Source organism: Emys orbicularis, chromosome 5, assembly GCF_028017835.1.
Source record: "Emys orbicularis isolate rEmyOrb1 chromosome 5, rEmyOrb1.hap1, whole genome shotgun sequence".
Classification (NCBI taxonomy): domain Eukaryota; kingdom Metazoa; phylum Chordata; order Testudines; family Emydidae; genus Emys; species Emys orbicularis.
In genome coordinates, this window is record NC_088687.1 from 100,967,217 (window position 1) to 100,981,729 (window position 14,513).

A 14,513-nucleotide genomic window follows, 5' to 3' on the forward strand; every position below is an offset into this window, starting at 1 on the left:
CCTCCTTTTTAGGTCCCAATTCAGCAAAGCAGAATACTTAAGTCCCATTGCTTTAATGAGACTTAAGCACATGTTTAAAATGCATTGCTTAATTGGTACCTTAGGGTTTGATCATACACCACTGAAATCAATGGAAGTTTGGCCATTGATTTCCATAGAGAAGAATCTATTTATCTTATGTTATTACACAACTGCCCGTTACCATATTCAGGCCCCTAGTGCACAGTGCAGAAGCATAAAAAGAACTCTGCTCTTAAGGACTTAAAGAGCAGGGTTCTTTTATATTTGAACATTTTGCCTACAGGAACAGGGCAGAGACCTAAAGTGGAGAGACAAACCGTGTACATAAGTACCCACAAACCAAAACACAGTTATTACAGGGGATATCTACACTGCAGCTGGGAGGCGTGATTCCTAGCATGGGTAGACAGACTCATGCTAGCTCAGTTCAAGTTAGCATGCTAAACATCATAGCCTGGACACTGCAGCACTGGAGGCATCCCAGGCTAGCTGAGTACAAGCCTGCCTGACCCCCGAAGCCTCAATGGCACGTACAAAGGGGTGGTGCACGTAAATTCTGTTATTTGTATGCATACAACTCTGTGTAAGCACAAACAAAGGGTACTGTTTTGAAAATTTCCCCCCCAAAATTTACTGACATACTAACTTAAGAATATGAAAAATACCTCACATTCACCTATTAACATTATTTCCAGTACATAACTCAATTGTTATGAAAATAAAGTTTCACAGCAAAGCTTTAAAAACTATTATATTAAAGGAAATTTATGCCTCTCAATTTTCAAGGCGGTTACATACTATAATAAAAGCATATTTTAAGTTGTTCCATTTTGTTCTTAAAATAAATGCTCTGATTGTTTGCTGAAAAATATCTTCTAAGTTGGGGGGGGGGGCAGAGGCATTATAAGCACATTTTCTGGATCCTGAAGAACTGCTAATGTCAAAGAAATTCTTCCTCTAATCTGATCTTTCCAGCTGAGCAATTACCACTATACTACTATAAACTGTTTTGCTGCTAGAAAAAGTGCTTGAAATGCCATACAGTTAAACATAATATTTACTACTGGAGACGTGCCAATTTATCTACTTATTTATTTTATTATACACAGATAAAATGTAGGTAGAGATGAGACTATGGGGTTATGTTTTTCTCCTTAAAGAATTAAGGTGCATTAATAAAATTTTCTAACAGACTTTAGGTCCCAATCCAGAGTCCTTATAACACACAACTCCTATTGACTTCAAGAAGAGTTCTGTATGAATAAGGACAGCAGAACTGGCCCATATTTTCAAGAAAACACCACTTGAAGATCATGGCTCAGATTTTCAAAAAGAGTCTTTGAGTGTTAGGCACTCACCTGCCTTGGGTTTCAAATTTCCATGGGGGTTGGATACCTCGCTCCTTTAGGCTCCTTTGAAAATCTCAACTCAAAATTCTAACACACACAATAACTATCTATCTTTAAACAAGTTAACTTTTACTATGTATATTTTAAAGTTACAAAATCCACAACTATTAAAATGTATTGGGCCAGAGATAATCTAAGGCCTGGTCTACACTACGACTTTAATTCGGATTTAGCTGCTTTAATTCGAATTAACGCTTGACCCGTCCACACAACGAAGCCATTTAATTCGAATTAAAGAGCCCTTTAATTCGATTTCTGTACTCCTCCTCGACGAGAGGAGTAGCGTCAAAATCGGTATTGTTAATCCGAATTAAGGTTAGTGTGGCCGCAATTCGATGTTATTGGCAATTAGATGTTATTGGCTACCCACAATGCAACGCTCTGGAAATCGATGCTACTACAGTAGCTTGGACGCACACCACCGAATTAATGGTGCCTAGTGTGGCCGAATACATTCGAATTTATAAAATCGGTTTCCTAAATTCGAATTATATAAATTCGGATTAATCCTGTAGTGTAGACATACCCTTAGGCTCTGTCTGCACTGAGAAGGAAACAGTGTTTGAAAACGGGACCTTAATTTCTCTTTAACACTGCATCTATTGTTCAGCAGTATTGTAGGTCTACACTTCTCATTTTGTTCAGCAGTATTGCAGGTCTGTACTTCTCATATTACAATCTCTGTAAGAGGATCTTCCCTTTGGAGTTATGAAAAAATACACTTCAATCTTACCATTTTATTGGAAACACATGCTGACAAAACTAATTGATATAAAATAAGTTGAAAAAATTTTCTATTAAAATACTGTTTTTAAAGTACATTAAGTTATAATTACTGACACTGTTTAAAGTTTCTAGTTTCACACTCCCCTTCTTCACACCCTTTTACTTCAGCATGACTTTCAGGCAGCCTGGTTTTATTTCTGTGAACCTGTTAAACAAGAGGAGATTAAGATTCAAAGTTTATATTATGCCCAGCACCATATCTCCTAGTCCTAGAAAGTGAATAAGGTTGTCATCCAGGAGTAGGGTGACAAGATTTCCAAAGTGAAGAAATCAGGACATCCTCTATTTATAGAGTGGACGGTTTTACATGGGATGGTTTTTGGTATGGTCAGAGAGCTCTGAACAGTAGGGTTTTGGCAACTGTAATGAGAGAGAGAGAAAAAATTGCCCAATCCTCCTCCTAATATCTGCTATGCTTTTATCTTTCCCACTCTTCCCTATTCTTCTGAAGAAAAGCAAATGTGGTACTCATCTTCAGAAAGAGAAAGAAGAGGATTCCAGTAACTGCCATCCTGTAAATCTAACTTCAACTCCTAATAGGATAATGAAACAAACATTAAGGGTGGGGAAAAAGAAAGATCACACAATATTGATGGTAGGATTTTCAGAAATGTGCAGTGTTGACCAAACTCCACGGCATGAATTTATAAAGTACAAATTTTGGCAGACAAACTTGGATTGATTTTAGACATTGTCATTTATCAGAGAGAGGTGTCTAGGGTGGCACTGCAGTGTTGATGTTAAACAGATTGTACTTCATCTTTTTTAGAGATCATCATTAATGAAGGTGTTTAATGAACTTTACAGATTATACAGAATTGAAGGACTAGTTAGGACAAAGAAATAAAAAAGGACCTAAGGAGATCAAAAATATGGTCATAAAATAAAAAATTAGATTCCTTTTAGTAAAAAGCAAGTTAGTACACCTAAGACAAACAGATTTTCAGTGAGAGGGAAAAATTTGGAAAGAAGTACTAAGAAGAGAGATTTTGGAGTGATAATAGAAGAGGAATCAGACATGCATTTCTAGTGAGATATGGCAACAAAACAGGCCAATACAATTTTGGGGCAGGATATGCAGATGAATCACTTCATAGAACAAGGAGACAATGATCCCTCTTTAGATAGCTTGAATATTGCACTGGTATTAGAATATTGCACAGTACTAGAAACAGTAACAAACTGGAGGGAGTTCAGAGGTTTGGAGGGATTGATTTATGAGGAATATATTTGAAGATATAACAGAAGAGAGAGGAATTTATTTATAGCTCAATGAAATTAAGAAATGGAAAACTGTAGGCTGAATATCAAGAAAAAAAATGCTCATAGGCTGCAGAATTATTTGAAATGCCACATGCTTCATTGCTTGGGACATGTACAGGTAAGTCTTGTCTACACTCTGCATTCTCAGAGCTTCTCCAATTGGTGATCTGGCACTGGTGTAATTCTCCATTGGGAGCTACCAATAGTAAGAACACTAGAGGATTGGGTGCAGGCTTTTCACCAGCTTGCAAACAGATTACAAAGTTAAAGACAAGATGGTAAAAATCCTGCACCCTCTCAACATGAGTGCTCCTCTATCATCTCAGTGCAGACATCTCTAATGACTGGTCAAAGAACTAAAAAAAGTACAACAGGGAACAATACTGCACTGTCAATTTGTTGGATGAACTAATAGGTATTTTCTCTATCTTATTTCTCTGATTCAATGATAGTTTAAGAGTATTCTGGAAAAATAAAGTTTAGAGATTTTTAAAAGTATGGGTAAGCATATGAAATGTTTGGCATGCGTGTATACACTCAATAAAAATCTTAATTTTAATATGTTTCTGAGTATTTGCTTCCCTTCATGGACTGGTTATACTGATTGGAAATGGGTAATAGTGACAAACTGGAAAATATTTGTATTTTTTACGAATACGTGCAGGCTTCTGTGTGGTTAATTATGATGGGTTACTTGCTATCAAAGATAACGATATCAAAGATAAAACCGCCTCAGGAACACACCTTCAAAGCAGCCAAGATAACAATGGCTGGGCCATTAATAGAGAAGAAACTACCAGTCCTGCTCCATCCAGGTTAGAATGGTTTACTCTTCAGAAACCTAAACCTTGGATCAAAGGAGATCGAAAACCTCAAGATCCTAGAAAAAAGGAGGAGGGGTTGGGTGATCTGAGAAAGGCTCCCAGTGTATGTCAGTGAAATGCTGACAGGCAAGCAAACTCACACAGAGGGAGGGGGGTAAAAACTCCAGAAATGCTGTCTGCTTCTCCCAACTCAGAGACAGAATCAGCTGGGCTGAAGGAAAACCTTTAAAAGGTCTAAGTAATATCCACATGTGTAGGCCTCATTATTTTTACCCTTTGCATCATATGCTTCGTATCATTTGGGAATGAATACATAATGCTTTGTTTTGAAGATGCTGGTTCTGTGCCACTGCAAATGCAAATGTGAGCTGTCAGGCTCCAAAAGGGAAACACTTACAGGTGCCAGTTGAACTTGTGTTGTTAACTTGGTTGGGGACCGGGGCTGCAGCCCAGAGATCCAGCCTAAGAATGGATGGACTATAGGGTTCCCCCCAGGGTAAGGTGCAGGAAGCAAGGCTTGTCACCTGAGGGATGTACTTATGAGGGACTAAAAGGGATCTTTGGAGTAATTTGCTCCAGTAACCTCAACAGAAACTCAATTATGTACACAAAAACAAACTCATCTAATGTTTTCATCTACCATCCAAAGTAAACGTGGACAGAAGAAAACTGTATCGAACTTCCCTTATGGGACAGTTTTATGTCATGAAATTTTATCTCCACTGGAACTATTATAGGGTTGCCAACTTTCTGACTGCAGAAAACCAAACACCCTTGTCCTGCCCCCTACCCTGAGATCCTGCCCTTCCCAAGGCCCTGCCCCCCCTCATTCCATCCTCTCTCCCCCCTTCGCTCATGCTCTCCCACACTTGCTCATTCACTCATTTTCACTGGGCTGGGGCAGTGGTGCGGGAGGGGTGCTCCCGCTGGGGGTATGGACTCTGGGGTGGGGCCAGGAATGAAGGGTTTGGGGTGCAGGAACCTCTGGGCTGGGAGGTGGGGCCAAGGGGTTCAGAGTTTGGGAAGGGGTTCCGGCTGGGGCACGGGGCTGGAGTGTGAGAGGGGGTACAGGCTCTGGGCTGGGGGTGCAGGCTCTGAGGTGAGGCCAGAAATGAGAGGTTCAGGGTGCAGGAGGGGGCTCCAGTCTGGGGCAGGGGATTGGGGTGCAGGGCTGAGGGCTCCAGCTTGGGGTGCGGGCTCTGGGGTGGGGCCAGGGATATGGGGTTTGGAGTGCGGGAGGGGGCTCAGGGCTGGAGTGCGGGAGGGGGTACGGGCTCTGGGAGGGAATTTGGGTGTGGGAGAGGGCTCAGGGCTGGGGCAGGAGGTTGGGGAAAGAGTTTGGGAGAGGAAGGGGGCTCAGGGTTGGGGTGCAGGCTCTGGGCGGTGCTTACCGCAGGAAACTCCCAGAAGCGGCAAGCATATCCCTCTGGCTCCTAGGCGCAGGGGCAGCCAGGGGGCTCTGCGCGCTGCCCCCGCCCACAGGTGTTGACCCTGTAGCTCCCATCGGCCGTGGCTCCCAGCCAATGGGAGCTGTAGGGGTGGCACTTGGGCAGGTGCAGAGCCCCTTGGCTGCTCTTGCGCCTAGGAGCTGGAGGGACACGCCAGCCACTTCCGGAAGCCACACGGAGCTGGCTGCTGCGGCCAACCAGACTTTTAACGGCCCGGTCAGCAGTGCTGATCGGAGTCGCCAGGGTCCCTTTTTGACTGGGCTTTCCGGTCAAAAACCAGATGCCTGGCAATCTTAAACTATTATGATAGTTGATCTGCCTTAATTATTTTACAAATTGTATAGCTTTCTAAAACACATTTCAGTGTTTAGTTAGCTGAATGTAGGTTCAAAATATCAGTAACAGAAATCTAAGCTCACCTGAAGTTGTGGCTTGTGAGGTATTTAATGGCTGCTGGTTTGATGCGAGCAACTCCTCCCTGGCTATGGTTTCCTCTTCCCGTGATCACACACAGATATGGTTTACCACCAGTCTGCTTGTACTCTGTTACAGGAGGAATTGTAACGGTTACAATGTTCTCTCTGCACAGACTCAGCATTTAACAGAACTTTCTTATCCATACATCTGAAAATTTTCACCACAGTGATTTACAATTCTGTTTTCCTACATTAGCTTTAACCGTTATGTATGCATCACTACAATCCATTTTTCCTCTGGCATAAAAAGTAAATTAAATTTGCCATTAGAGTTTAAGAAATATGTCTGAATGAACTTTTCAAATCTGGACTATATCTTGAAACCTATACATTGTGCTCTGTCACAGAAACCTCATGATTTTATAGAAACATCATTCATGTCAGACCTGTATTTGGAATTTACAGCCAGTTAGAACATAAGATAGTTAAAAGAGCACAATAAAAAAAAAAGCATTTTTAGTACAGAACATGTTTACAAGAACAAACTCATCATGAACATGAAGCAAAATTCTTAAATCTAAATAAATTGTATCAGTTTTGCACGAATAAATTTTTTAACGGAAATAATTTTCACAAGACACATAAAGATAGGACGAGGAAGAAACATGAAACTGTACATTAATTTTTAACCTCTGAATCAAAGTCAGACTAGCAGGGTAGTAATTTCTCAAACATTGGAGCAGGTTCTTGGGATCAATATAGCATTTCAATACATCAGCATGGGCTCTACTAGGGCTTTTTTCTAGTAGTCACAAATCTTCTGCCTCTAGAAAAGGTTGCAGTAATCTACTATTACTGTATCGTCTGGAAGGGGACTACTGGGGAGGGGAAGGAAGAGTTAATCTGGATTTTATAACTAAATAATTGGAGGTGCTAACTTTTTCTCTCTTTCTTTCTTTTTTTTTTTTTTTTAAACTGAAGGGACCACTTACAGATTGGCACTTTGTGTAGGATCTATCCTAATCTTGCTCTCTCCCCTTTATCTACTTCTTTTTCGTATTATCTGTGATCTTTGACAACTTTCAAAGCACCTAGAGCCTGGGATGGGTCTCTTTTTATGTAAATTGAAACAAATAAATAAATATTTCAGAGTCAGGAGGCTACTGAGCAAGGACGACTCTGCCAGCGTTTCAGAGCTGCTGACAATAAGTGTTGAGTCATAGGAAATTAAAACTCTATGGATTAATGGGAAAATATATGATACGTTAGTAAGCAGAGGTTCAGGTTTATAGCAGTGGTCACCAACTGGTAGATCATGATCGACTGGTTGATCCTGGAGCCTCTGACACTCCGTCGTGATCTCTGGCCGCCAAAAGTCCGGCAGCGTAGTGGGGCTAAGGCAGGCTCCCTGCCTGCCCTGGCCCCATGCCACTCCTGGAAGTAGCCAGCACGTCTCTGCAGCTCCTGGGGGTGGGGCACACCACGGGTCTCCACACACTGTTCCTGCCTGCAAGCACCATCCCCACAGCTCCCATTGGCCAGGAATGGGGAACTGTGGCCAATGGGAGCTGCGGGAGCAGTGCCTGCAGGGAGGGGCAGCGCCCGGAGCCACGTGTCCCCTGCCAGGGGCTGTAGGGGCATGCTGGCCACTTCCGGGAGCGGCAGGGGCAGGCAGGGAGCCTGCCGCAGCCCCACTGCGCCACTGCCCGGGAACTGTCCAGTGGGAGCCTACAGCCTCCCACACCCCAACCCCCAGCCTTGAGCCCCATCCTGGAGCCATCACCCTGCACCCGAACCCCCTGCCCAGCTCTGAGCCCCCTCCTGGAGCTTTCACCCTGCACCCCTTCCTGCACGCCAACACTCTGCCCCAGCCTGGAGCCCCCTCCTGCACCCAAACTCCCTCCCAGAGCTTGCACCCCTCACCCCCTCCTGCACCCCAACCCCCTGCCCCCGGCTCAGCCCGGAGCCCCCCTCCACATGCCAAACCCCTTGGTCCCAGCCCTCCTCCACACGCCTAACCCTTTGGCCCCAGCCCCCTCCCGTACCCCAACACCCTGACTCAGCCTGGTGAAAGTGAGTGAGGGCGGGGGAGAGAAAGCGACGGAGGGAAGGGGGATGGAGTGAGCAGGGCGGGGCCTCGGGGAAGGGGCAGAGTAGATCCTGGGTTGCACTTAAATTCAAAAAGTGATCTTGTGCATAGAAAGGTTGGAGACCATTGGTTTATAGTATAGGAGTCTCATTTTATGGCTAGCATGGATGAGATGAGCAAATTTGGAGTTAATTAGTTCTGGCACTCATATTGCAAGTGAGAGGCCCCATTTAACACCTCAGTTTCCCCTGTGTTAGGAAACTGTTTTTAAAGTGATCATTTAGAAGTGTTTTCTATTCACATGGTTGTGCCTCACATGGTACGTATTTCTTAGAAAACATTCCAGGTGTGTTTAATTTGTAAAGTTAGTATTTTCTGCATTTATTTTTATAATTTTTTTTCCCCCCTAAGAAAAGAACATTCCTGCAATACTTGAATGCTTCACTGGGAGGAAAATTAAAAAACACCTTCATGCATAACTGCACAGAATGACATTTAGGAACGTTACAATGCTTCTGAAACTTGAGAGAATCCAATACACAGGTGATAATTTTATCTTAAAGGCTATTAAAAGATCATTCAGAAATCTGAACACTTTTGTATAAAACTTGTGTTAGGACATTGTTGGATTATGCTGCTGGTCTGCAAGCATAACACTTTTTCTTAAGATTAAAAAACCCCAACAAAATACTGAAAGAGAAGAGAGTGAAAAGATGACTCAAAAAGGGAGGGAAGGGGATGTGATTAACTTTGATAAAAAAGTCAGGATGAAAAATCAATAAAGGAGAAATTAACTGATCTCCTTGATAAAGGAGGAGAAGAAGAAGAAAAGAAAAAATGAGAATAAAGTGTATTAAAAAGGGAAAGACAAAATAATAGAGAAATACAGGTGGGAAAGAGAAAAGAGAAGCACATTTTATTTGCATTTCCATGACACAAAATACCACTGTTCACTGGGGATCGTTAAAGTTACAACAAAACCAAGTTGTCTTCAGGTGTTGCTAAGTTGCCTTTATTATTAATATCCATATCCCTTATATTTCCCTGTTTATAAAATGTATTCTTTCTACTTTGGCCTCCTGAGCAAAGTGTCAAAGAGATAACTGTGTGCGTGGATTGATTATTAGATTATTCCTACCGTGGCTTTTCTCCTGTAGTACTCTGGACAAGTGATTAATGGCTTCATCTACATGAAGACCATGCAGATCCAAAACATTCTCAGGCAGCAGGGATGCATTTACTTTCTCAAAGATTTGCACAGCAGCATCATGGTTTGCTTCTTTCATCTTCTGCTCATGAAGGCGACCCTTGATTCATAAACACATCAACTGTTAAATTCTAAGACTTAATCTAAGCTCCATACTGGTTATCAGGATTCAAGATGACAGCACAAGCAGGGTGCTTTTAAATTTCATTGCATCAAACTGTGAACTATAATTACAACTGAAATTCTGCAAGTGTGTCACTAAAACCTATTTAGAGGGAGTCATGTGCTGATTTAATCAAACTCGCTCACGGGACACTGGTCAAAGCTTGCACAGAGAAGAGATCAGAATCAAGAAAATGAAGGAAAGCCAGAGAGAAAGAAATAAACAGTATAAGATGCCTACATGAACATTAACATAAACCCCGTTCAGTGTTGAATTTTAACTTGTTAGTTAATATTCTATCCTAACAATGGTATTGCACTTTTTGAAAATATTAGTTGTACATTTATTCAGGGGTGGCTCCAGGCACCAGCGCAGCAAGCGCGTGCCTGGGGCGGCCTGTCGGTCGCTGTGAGGGCGGCAGTCAGGCAGCCTTCGGCGGCATGCCTGCGGGAGGTCCGCCGGTCCCGCAGCTTCGGCGGCAATTCGTTGGCGGGCACGCCGAAGGTGCGGGACCGGCAGATCACCTGCAGACACGCCGCCGAATCCGCGGGACCGGCAGACCACCCACAGGCGTGCCGCCGAAGGCCGCCTGACTGCCGTGCTTGGGGTGGCAAAAAACATAGCGCCGCCCCTGCATTTATTAAATCAGAAGTCTCAAACAATTGGCCCACAGGCCAGAACAAGCCTCTCAAATACTTTAAATCTAGTCTGAGTCTACAGAATATATTAATTCAGATCAGACTAGCCATGCAGTTGCAAACATTTCCTCCATAGCTGCCAAATCTCCTGGTTTTCTTTATGGAAAATCTTCCATGATGGAGGCAGCACCTCTATCAGGGGAATAGTGCAGCCTGCTAAGGAGAAGAAGGTGAAGAGACAAAGAACAAGCACTGGAACTGTCAATACAGCAGGGAGCAGCAATTAGGATATTGGCCTGATGGTGCAATAAGCAGAAGAGGAGATTGCAGGTGACATTTTGTCTTAAAGTTTCTCTAGTGGCTGACCAGTATTAGTGGCAGATTCAGAGAAACCAGCCCTGCAATCCTCACTTGCAGGGAGCTGTAAGCACAGGCAAACACCACAAACATTCAAGTCTCAAACTCCGCCTCACAAACAAAATCTAGTTTTTACAATTTTTGCCTCAAATGGAAAGTACAAAGAAAAAAGTAAACACAAGAGGCAAGTATTTCACAAGAGTGAAGGTAACAGTTAGCTTTTCCCTAAAAGCCGTAGAATAAATTCTTTATTTTGCAAATTTCACTTATAATTTGTGTCCATGATGAAGAGGCAGGATAGTGGTTGAAATTATATTTCTGTCCAAAAATCATGCAGACATCACTATTTAGAATCTTCCTGAACAAGCCATAACAATATCTAGATTAGAAATATAACAAAGCTACTTTTTAAAAAAAGAATCAGATACTAAATATTTTAATAAAATTTCTCAACTCACCAATATGAGTAATAGGTAATAAAATTGCACACAATATAAAATATTAAATATTCTATTAGAAAAATGTAGCGCTGTCAATCAATTAAAAATTAATTGTGATTAATTGCGTGATTAAAAAAATAATTGTACAATTAAAAAAAATTGCGATTAATCACGCTGTTAAACAATAATAGAATACTATTTATTTAAATATTTTTGGATGTTTTCTACCTTTTCAAATATAACAATTTCAATTACAACACAGAATACAAAGTGTACAGTGCTCACTTTATATTTATTTTTTATTAAAATATTTGCACTGTAAAAATGATAAATAAAAGAAATAGTATTTTTCAATTCACCTCATACAACTACTGTAGTGCAATCTCTTTATCATGAAAGTGCACCTTACAAATGTAGTTTTGTTGTTGTTACATAACTGCACTCAAAAACAAAACCATGTAAAACTTTAGAGCCTACAAGTCCACTCAGTCCTACTTCTTTTTCAGCCAATCGCTAAGAGAAACAAGTTTGTTTACATTTATGGGAGATAATGCTGCCCACTTCTTAATGACAATGTCACCTGAAAGTGAGAACAGGTGTTTGCATGGCACCGTTGTAGCCGGCGTCGCAAGATATTTACATGTCAGATGTGCTAAAGATTCATATAGCCAAAATAATATAAAGTGAGCACTGTACACTTGATATTCTGTGTTGTAACTGAAATTGATATATTTGAAAATGTAGAATAACATCCAAAAATATTTAATAAATTTCAATTGGTATTCTACTGTTTAACAGTGCAATTAATCACAATTAATTTTTTTAGTTAATCACGTCAGTTAACTGCAAAAACTTGACAGCCCTAGAAAAATAATTTTATAGTAACATTTCTGTATCACTGTATAGCAAAGATGTGTTGAGTATTTCATAGTTTTAAAACTTTCAATAGAAATTTGCACTATAAAAATATTAGTTTTACACAAGCTTTCAGATCAGTGTAAAACTACAATCTACTTTCTAACCAATGAATGCACTTGTGATAGTTGGGGGATTTCCCAAGATTTGCATATTTTGGGAGGTTTAATAATAAAGCAAATCCAAACAAGTGCAGTAGGTGAATTCATGTTCAAATCACATTCAGTTGGGTATTTGGCTCTCTATGAGCTGAGGGGTGAAAACATCCTCAAATCAAAACACAACGCACTTTTCTCTTTTTACCTGTTGTGCATAAAATGTTGCCACAGGCTTCATACCCATGCGATAGGCCTCCTCTGCTTTTTTTAAGCATTCTTGTTTCTTTTGCTGGTGAAGGAAAGCCTCTGCTCTAAAGTCATCATACCCAGGGTACTCAATGTCTTGGAACACCATCTCATTCAAAACATCTTCAGCCTCCTTGGATTTTTTTGCCTGCGACAGATAACATTTGCAATAAAGGCCTGGTCCAAATTTCATTGAAGTCCACTGCAAAGCTCCCATTGATCTCACTAGTGGAGTATCAACCTCTAAGTGAGATTACTTGTGTCTGAAACATGGGCTATGTGATATTTATTAATTGTAGTATAGCAAATACAAACATATCGCAGGAAAACAAGCTTGAGAGAAAATATTAACACATTACAAGTAAAACTAATGTTTTACTGACAGATATGTGACAAATGAAAATACCCCCCCATGTTTGTAGTCTCTGTTTGTCAGGCTAATGCGTATATACAGGAGTAAGTGTCCAGTTTAATTTTTTATTACTAAGAAATTGTACAAGCACAAGTAAGCAAATTCAATAAGGACAAATGCAAAGTACTCCATTTAGGAAGGAACAATCAGTTGCACACATACAAAATGGGAAATGACTGCCTAGGAAGGAGTACTGCAGAAAGGGATCTGGGGGTCATAGTGGACCACAAGCTAAATATGAGTCAACAGTGTAACACTGTTGCAAAAAAAGCGAACATCATTCTGGGATGTATTAGCAGGAGTGTTGTAAGCAAGACATGAGAAGTAATTCTTCTGCTCTACTCCGCTCTGATTAGGCCTCAACTGAAGTATTGTGTCCAGTTCTGGGCGCCACATTTCGGGAAGAATGTGGACAAATTGGAGAGAGTCTAGTGAACAGCAACAAAAATGATTAAAGGTCTAGAAAACATGACCTATGAGGAAGATTGAAACAAATTGGATTTGTTTAGTCTTGAAAAGAGAAGACTGAGAGGGGACATGATAATAGTTTTCAAGTATGTAAAAGGTTGTACAAGGAGGAAGAAAAATTGTTTTTCTTAACCTCTGAGGATAGGACAAGAAGCAATGGACTTAAACTGCAGCAAGGGAGGTTTAGGTTGGACATTAGGAAAAACTTCCAAACTGTCAGGGTGGTTAAGCACTGGAATAAATTGCCTAAGGAGGTTGTGGAATCTCCATCATTGGAGATTTTAAAGAGCAGGTTAGACAAACACCTATCAGGGGACTGGACTAGATGACCTCTCAAGGTCCCTTCCAGTTCTATGATTCTATCTCTAAGAGGATGGTGGAGCTAATGACATCAGTTGAGGAAATAGCAGTCCCTGCTTTCAGTTAAACTGAAGGATGCTGCCTTGGTAATTCCAAAAAGGCCTTTTAAATATTTCACTGGAGCTCTTTAAAATAAATACCCTTTGGGAAGGGGGAGGAGGGCGGCTGATCAAGTGCAAACTTTCCAATTCTAGACTGGATTTTTCTGATTGTTTGGAACGTTCTAAGCGCACTTTTCCCTGCCCAATCTCAGTATTCACTCCATGAAGGAAGGGAGTGTGCATATGTGACTGAGAAAATTAGGCAAAACACCAAAACCGCTAAACTTCAGAAGAGTAGAGCTTTATGGTTCAAGCTTGTTAGATAGTAAAGACAGGTCAGTACTGCCCTTCTAAAAATCTCAGTAGAACTGAGTGTTCTTTACTCAGTGCTTCACATTCTAGGAAGAAGATAATGTCAAAAATATCCATATTCACTGTGACAAAAATACAAACCACAAATGTTGCAGCAAAATGTGTACTATAACACTGATGACAGGACTTCAGTATATATATATTTGTAATTATGAAAAAAATTGGCTTGTACCTTTTTCTCTCGGTTCTTTATAGCACTACAGGAAGGGAGAGTGTCACTTTGCTGAGCAATCTCTTGAGCTACAACCGTTTTTACAGGGTCTGCCTCCAGGACACAGTTCAGAAATTGCTCGGTCTGTTCTAAGGAGTAGCTGTAGAGAGTCAATAAAATATCAGTAACTTTGCATATATATTGTCCCAATGCATATTAACAGCAGCTGCATTTGTTAAAATATATACAGTAGACCTTCATACAGCTACGGGAGTAAATGCTATCATAACAGTACTGGAGTTGTCACTTTTCTACTCACTAGTTCAGCAAAGTTCCTTGTAATACATCACCAGACTCAGATATTCATTGAATTGCATACTTGCCTTGGT

General features: G+C 41.0%; 1 protein-coding gene across 1 annotated transcript in view; it reads right to left on the reverse strand.

The window, feature by feature from the left end:
* Positions 1-2,315: 2,315 nt before the first annotated feature.
* N4BP2 (NEDD4 binding protein 2) overlaps positions 2,316-14,513 on the reverse strand; it is a 79,730-nt gene continuing 67,532 nt past the window's right edge. The window contains exons 14-18 of the mRNA XM_065405077.1: positions 14,146-14,284; positions 12,280-12,468; positions 9,395-9,563; positions 6,171-6,294; positions 2,316-2,361 (exon numbers count right to left, since the gene is read on the reverse strand). Of these exons, the coding sequence (XP_065261149.1) occupies positions 2,316-2,361; positions 6,171-6,294; positions 9,395-9,563; positions 12,280-12,468; positions 14,146-14,284 (667 nt within the window). The remainder of the gene's footprint in view (positions 2,362-6,170; positions 6,295-9,394; positions 9,564-12,279; positions 12,469-14,145; positions 14,285-14,513) is intronic.